This window comes from Carcharodon carcharias (genome assembly GCF_017639515.1).
Source record: "Carcharodon carcharias isolate sCarCar2 chromosome 35 unlocalized genomic scaffold, sCarCar2.pri SUPER_35_unloc_9, whole genome shotgun sequence".
Lineage (NCBI taxonomy): Eukaryota > Metazoa > Chordata > Chondrichthyes > Lamniformes > Lamnidae > Carcharodon > Carcharodon carcharias.
In genome coordinates this window covers 137671-145445 of record NW_024470725.1, presented here as the reverse complement: position 1 = coordinate 145445, position 7775 = coordinate 137671, and the positions used below count along the sequence as shown (strand labels likewise).

General features: G+C 48.3%; 1 protein-coding gene across 1 annotated transcript; it reads right to left on the bottom strand.

The window, feature by feature from the left end:
- Positions 1-4283: 4283 nt before the first annotated feature.
- LOC121274285 (tubulin alpha-3 chain-like) lies at positions 4284-7106 on the bottom strand. The gene is made up of 4 exons (XM_041181513.1): positions 6971-7106; positions 6711-6859; positions 5095-5775; positions 4284-4580 (listed from the first exon to the last, which is right to left on the bottom strand). Exons 1-4 carry the CDS (start codon positions 7089-7091, stop codon positions 4284-4286), a joined length of 1248 nt encoding a protein of 415 aa, XP_041037447.1. The 5' UTR covers positions 7092-7106.
- Positions 7107-7775: the final 669 nt, after the last annotated feature.

The following is a 7775-nucleotide window of genomic DNA, read 5'->3' as shown; positions in this document are numbered from 1 at the left end:
TGTATTTGACACAATTCAGTGCTGCCTTATTTATTCCACTTGGAAGACCTCCCATGACATAATTATCCTCCAGGGTTGCTGCTGTTAATTACAGGCATCTGAACAAATATGTCAATAACCCAATGTGTCTCTCATTGTTATTTAATGCTCTTCACTCAAAGCCCCCACAGAACCAGAGAAAAGTTATGGTGCAGAAAGAGGCCATTCAGCCCATTGTGTCTGCGCCTACCACAAAAAAGCAAAAAATGAAACTAGCCGCTGATTTCAAATCCTGCTTTCCAGCCCCTGGTCCATAGCCTTGCAGGTTACAGCGCTTCAGATACAGATCCAGGTCCTTTTTAAATGAATTTCAGCCTCAATCACCAATTTAGGCAGAGAATTCAGACACCCACCATCCTCTGGGTGGTAACGTTTTTCCCCATGTTCCCTCCAGTCCTTCTGCAAATCACCTTAAACCTTTGTAATTTACCCCTCAGCAAGGGGATACAGGTCTTTCCTGTCCACTCTATCTAGGCCACTCGTAATTTGAGAGCGAGTTGGATCCAAAATTGGCTCAGTGACAGGAAACAAAGGGTAATGGTTGATGAATGTTTTTGTGAATGGGAAATGGTTTCCAGCGGCAGGCCAATCAGGTCACACGTCAGTGTCTAGAGCTCTATGAAAAAACAACCCTTGCCTATCCAATCTTCCCTCACAGCTTCAATTTTCCAGCCCTGGTAACATTCTTGCAAATCTCCTCAGTACTCTCTCCAGAGCAATTCTGTCCATCCTGTAATGTGACGACCAGAACTGATGTGACGACCAGAACTGTACACAAAATTCTAGCTGTGGCCTAACCAGCGTTCTATAAAGTTCCATTATTACATCCCTGCTTTTGTATTCAATGCCTCATCCAATAAAGGAAAACATTCCATATGCTTTCTTTACCACCCTGTCCACCTGTCCTGCCACCTTCAGGGATCTGTGGACATGCACTACAAGGACTCTCACTTCCTCAGTATTCACCCATTTATTCACTTGCTTTATTGCCCTCCCCAAATGCATTACCTCACCCTTATCCAGATTGGAGTTCATTTGCCATTTTTCTTCCCATTCAACCAAACTATTGACCTCATTCTGGAGACAACAGCTCTCCTCTTCACTATCAACTATGCAGCCAATTTTGCATCATCTGCAAATTTACCAGTCATGCTTTCCACATTTAAGTCCAAGTCATTCATATGTACAACAAACAGCAAGGACCCCAACAATGAGACCTGTGGAACACCATTGGAAACTGCTTTCCATTTGCAAAAAATATACCATCAACTATTACGCTTTGTTCCCTGTCGCTGAGCCAATTTTAGATCCAAATCGCCACATTCCCCTGTATCCTATGGGATCTCACTTTTCTAACCAGTCTTCAATTTGGGACATTGTCAACTGCCTTACTGAAATACATGTAGATAACATCCACTGCACCACCCTCATCAATCTTCCTTGTTACTCCCTCAAGAAATTATATTAAGTTAGTAAGACATGATCTTCTCTTAACTAAACCATGCTGACTATCCCTGGCTAATCCATTCCTCCCTAAGTAACAGTTTATTCTGTCTCCCAGAATTGATTCCAATAATTTGCCCACCACCAAAATCAGTCTGACCAGTCTATAATTTTCTGGCCTGTCCCTTGCACTTTTTTAAAATAATGGTACAACATTTGCAGGCCTCCAATCCTCTGTTACCTCACCCATATCTAGTGAGGAATGGAACATGATCCTCAGGGCATCTGTTATTTCCTCCCATGCTTCCTTTAACAACCTGGGATACAATCCATCCAGCCTTGGTGATTTGTCCACCTTCAGGGTTACCCGTCCCTCCAGTGCTTCCTCTCACTATGCTTATTGTATCTAATATTTCACACTCCTCCTGTTCAACTAGAATGTCTGCATTATCCCTCTCCATATTGAAGACAGAGTCAAAGTACGCACTGAGAACCCTGCCCACCTCTTCAACATCAACACACAAGTTACCATGTACATCTCTGATAGGCTCTACTCATTCCTTAGTTATCCTGTTGCTCTTAATGCACTTGTAAAACATCTTTAGGTTTTCTTTGATTATACCTGCCAATATCTGTTCATATCCTCTCTTTGCTTTCCTGATTTCCTTTTTTACTTTACCCCTGTACATTCTCCTCCCCTAGGCTGTCTACAGTATGAAGCTATTTGTGACCATCATAAGCACCCCACCCCCCCCCCCCCACCCCCCCTTACCAGCTTCCAAAATGGAAAATTGATTGATGAGCAGGACCCCAGGGGACTCCTACACTTGGACTGCCTGGTGGCTACCCATTCCCTTTCTGCCTCCAGATTTCTAAGCTGCAGTGTGACCATCTCTCCCTGAATGTGCTATCCACGTATCTCTCAGCCTCCTGGACATGCCACAGTGACTCCAGCTGCCATTCGAGTTCCAAAACCCAGAGCTGTAGATTCTGCAGCTGGTGACACTTCCAGCACATGTGGTCATCTGGGACAGCAGTAGCATCCAGGACTTCCCACATGTTACAGGATACGCATCCAACATGACCAAGCTGTCCTGCCATGGCTTCAAGTTACTTCCCTTATGTTAATGTTATTTTACTTTGGTTTACTTAGGCTACTTTATTTTATCTGGCCTCAACTTAACTTTACTTCCCTATTGCTTGTGTTTCTTATTGAAGTCTAAATAGCTCCTTCTAAGAAGGATGCATTTTTCTAATTTTCAGCTACTTGAAGATCCTCCCCAACAGCAGTTTCTCACGAGCTGATGAGCTTATTTTTCTCCTGTGATGTGCCTCTTGGATGTTTGTTGCTCGGGCCTCTGGTACAGCCTTTCAACTCCTGGCCTCCCGCAGCCTGAGAAAGGTAGAGAAAGGAAAATGAAAGATCACCTCCCTCCCCTCCTCACTGAACTCCCTTCTCACCAAACTCGCAGTAATTCCACTCTGTCCCAGTGCACTCCATGACATGGAACTTAAGCTCTCATTTATATGACTGGGATTCAGCTAAACCTGCCAGTGAAAGAAACAGATTAGGACAGTTACTTCATTTACTGATCTGACCTGCTCTCCAGCAGGGGGCGCGATTTGCTTGATTAGCCCTGCCCAAGCCTCGAAGAAACTTTTTTTTACAAAAGTAAATTTAAGTAAAATGCTGAATTGCAAGCAAGGCTGTAACCCTACCGAGGGGGGTGGGGGGTAGAACCAGAGGAGCAACATTATAGGAACATTATAATTTGCAAGATCCCTTCCCAAATCATCAGCTGAGCTTTGGCCATTGTGAGGCCAAACCTGGTACAACAGCTGCCATTTGTCTACGTCCAGTCACCTTGCACCTTCTTGCTTGATGCAATGGCTGGCTCGGTCAATCCAGGGGGCACAGAAGAGGCTAATGCCTTGATGTGGGACTGGAGCCACACAAAAGGCCCAACCAGACAAGAACAACATGAAGGATCTGAGCCAATCGAGTAGCTTTTTACAATAACTCAACAAACTGCGGGGTCACGTTTAGTGAAAAGGCAGTTTTTGAATTCCAGGATGTATTTTTACAGTGACAAACCCCTGATAGTCAGGAGGCACCGCTGCCCCGACTTAGACTCAGTCAAGGGCCGAACACAAACCACACGAACCCGATGAAATTGGTCACCAAATGCAGGCATCGGTATTCATGGGACGGGCTGACCGAAGGCTGTGGCTTCCCAATCATCTGACATATTTCACATACCATATGCAGCACTGACCAACGACAAAAAAATAAACACCAATATCCAAGAGTAAAAGAGCCGGAAGGTTACATTGTAAATGTATAAAATTCCAGTTAGACTGTGGCTACAGTCACCACATGTCAGGAATGATAAGATCACACAGGAGATGGTAACAATAAAGTTACAAGACTTTTTCAAGGAATACACGGTTTTAACCATGAGAAATGATTGAAATATTGGGTATGAACTTGAGATGCCATAACCCACAGAGTTACCAACCAAGAGCTGCAAGATAGGTTTAGACTTAGCTCTTGGCTTCAAGCCTTGTTCTGGTCCATTGAACCTTCCCGGATTTCGACCTTTTTACGTCGTGTTTCCAAACCATTTGCGTATTCTGAGCCTTTAAAAAGGACAATTCCAAAATGATTTTCCAATACATTTATTCTCTTAATAATTAACACAAGAAATATGAAATTAAGTCAAAGCTTTCGCATTAATAAGACGCTTTGTGACATATTTGAAATTTAGCTAAATATTTAAACATTGGAAATGAATCAATCTTTATTCCTCCTCAGCCGCCTTTCTGTCCAGATAGGAAGAATCGATGCCCACCTCTTCATAATCCTTCTCGAGTGAGGCCAGGTCTTCCCGTGCATCCTGGAACTCCCCTTCCTCCAGCCCCTCCCCCACGTACCAGTGGACAAAGGCCCGCTTGGCGTACATCTTATCGAATTTGATGTTGAGGCGGGTCCAAGCGAAAGCAATGGCGGTGGTGTTGCTCAGCATACAGAGGGCCCTCTGCACCTTGGCCAGGTCACCCCCTGGGACCACCGTCGGGGGCTGGTAGTTGATGCCAACCTGTTGGGGAGAAGGGTTTCCGTTAATTAAACAATAACTTCACTATCAGGGCGCCCATTCTTTCACAGCAGGTGACACTTTTGAGCGAGGTTTTGTCTTTTCACTGAACGAAAAAAAAAACTGGGCTCCAGTCATTCACTGAGATCTTCACCCAGGTTGAAAACCTCAGTTTCTGACAGAAGGCGACTTTGGATAGAGACTGAATTCAGGAACCAGTTCAGTCGCTGTTTTCCTGGACACCAGCGTCTGGAATCCTTTTCCTTATTTGGAGACAGGAAGTCACCTGGGACATTCAAGGCTGCAACTGACAAGTTGACGTGAGGGGATTTCACCTGAAGCATCAGGGGAGCTCCTCATTGGACCAGGAATGGGGAGGGTCTGTTCCACTCCTGTGCCTGATTGGAGGAACACAGTTTGACCCGGATTGAACAGAGTGTTCTTCACATGGGAGCCCAGATTGTCACAATCCAGGTTTCCCCAGGGCCCTTGGATTGAGCACAAACCCCACACTTACCTTGAACCCAGTCGGGCACCAGTCAACAAACTGGATCGAGCGCTTGCTCTTGATGGTGGCGATGGCGGCGTTCACATCCTTGGGCACCACATCTCCCCGGTACAACATGCAGCAAGCCATGTACTTGCCCTGGCGAGGGTCACACTTCACCATCTGGTTGGCCGGTTCAAAGCAGGCGTTGGTGATCTCCGGCACCGAGAGTTGCTCGTGGTAAGCCTTCTCGGCTGAAATAAGGGGCGCGAAGGTTGCCAGAGGGAAGTGGATGCGGGGATATGGGACCAGGTTGGTTTGGAACTCAGTCAGGTCCACATTGAGGGCACCGTCGAACCGGAGCGAGGCCGTGATGGACGACACTACCTGTCCAATAAGACGGTTGAGGTTGGTGTAGGTTGGTCTCTCAATGTCCAAGTTACGCCGACAGACATCGTAAATGGCCTCATTGTCCACCATGAAGGCGCAGTCAGAGTGCTCGAGGGTGCAGTGGGTGACCAGCACAGCATTGTATGGCTCGACCACCGCAGTGGAGATCTGGGGAGCAGGGTAAACGGAAAACTCCAGCTTGGATTTCTTGCCATAGTCGACGGAGAGTCTTTCCATCAGGAGGGAAGTAAAGCCGGAGCCGGTCCCACCCCCAAAACTGTGGAAGACGAGGAACCCCTGCAGTCCTGTGCACAGATCAGCCTGTGGGGAAAAGCACACCCAACGCATCAAACAGGCAACAGGGTGTGGAATCTCTCCGCGAGTCTTTGGATAGAAAGACTGGGCAGGAGGAAACTGGCTGAAGTGTCGGTGCTGGGATGCTGCAGTGAGCCCCGAGATTGGTCACTTTGGTGCTGAGGCGAGGAGGGACATTTGGAGAGGAGACCTGCACAAAGGCCGGGGTCCCGAGGAACAGCAAATTCACAGAGTGTTCCCGCGCCTCTGAACCGTGTCCCCTGGTGAGAATGGGAATCAGTGCCAGATAATGGGGCAGAGGAGCAGGATAGAAGGTCAGATCCGAGACTTCACATGACATAAGAGGGGAGGTGGTGGCGTCGCGGTCATGTCACTGGACTGGTCACCCAGAAGGCCAGGCTAACGTTCTGGGGACACGGCTTCAAATCCCACCAGGGAAATTTCAATTCAGTCAATACCTCTGGAATTGGGAATGTAGCCTCGCTAGTGGTGACCAGGACAACGATCAAGGGTTGTTATTGAAATCCCATCTGGGTCACCAATGCCATTTAGGGGAGGAAATTGCCATCTTTACCCAGTCTGACCTACGCGTGACTCCAGACCCACAGCAATGGGGTTGACGCTTAACTGTTCTCAAGGGGCAATGAGGGATGGCTAATAAATGCTGGTCTTGGTCACGACTCCCACATCTCACTGAAATAATAACCAAAAGGACGGGGTGGGGGGTGGGGGTGGAGAATGTAAAAGCCGACAATGGGAGCCGCTGGGTGGGGACATTGGGGAGCAGCGAGTGAAACATCAGCGACTCTTTGATGCGCGATTCCTGAGGGTGTGACTCCTCCTGATGCTCAGGATGACGGAATCACTGTCACTTCCTCTACCAGGAATTGTGAGCGGGAACATGGGACAGGAATGCAGCACAGCGAACCCAGAGGACCTACCACCTTGCGGACGCGGTCCAAGACCAGATCCACGATCTCCTTGCCGATGGAGCAGTGACCCCGGGCGTAGTTATTAGCCGCATCCTCCTTGCCAGTGATGAGCTGCTCGGGATGAAAGAGCTGTCGGTAGGTGCCTGTGCGGACCTCATCTGGAGACAGGAACAGAGATTTAACAACAGGAACAGAGAACTCAGGCCACATTTAACTGAGTCTAGTGAGAACACTGACTGAGCAACCCCATCAACAATCGCTCCTCTTACCAATCACAGTGGGCTCCAGGTCTATAAACACGGCTCGGGGAACGTGTTTCCCTGCCCCCGTCTCACTGAAGAAGGTGTTGAAGGAGTCGTCACCACCTCCGATGGTCTTGTCACTGGGCATCTGCCCATCCGGCTGGATCCCATGCTCCAGGCAATACAGCTCCCAGCAAGCGTTCCCGATCTGTACACCGGCCTGGCCAACATGAACTGAAATACACTCACGCTGAAGAGGGTACAAGAGGTGGTTATTGACACAGGATGGAGAGGGATACTTTATACATTCAGTCTGGTGATGGATGGAGAAGGGTCTGGGGAAGCAGCAAACATTCCGCTCCTGTATCCTGTGGATCCCATCCAATCCCCATTGATTCTCCTTTCCCCAGGATATTATCCCAGGTCTGGGAAATTCCCGGTCTCTCTGACCCTCAGCGCTGTGTGGACCTCCCTTTCCTTTTATCCCCCCTGTGGGTGTCACCCACCCCAGCTCCAACCCCCTTCAATCAGACCCCATCAATCAGCGCCCACCAATCAGAGCCCACTAACCAGAGCCCACCAATCGGAGCCCTGGTCATCGCTCTGTCTCTGTGGAACCCCGCCTCTCTCCACATTCTCCCGCGTGTTCTTACCATAATGTCCTTCTATTCTCGCAGCTCCTGCCCATGTGCTGCGCCTCTGGCCGCCCGCGCTATTTATACCGCACCATATTTTGTCAGTTCGAGGTCTGATTGGTCTGCGAGAACAATGGACTCTGGTTGCTTGGAGAAACATCAACAAAGAGGACAAGAGTGTGCAGAGCCCTGATTGG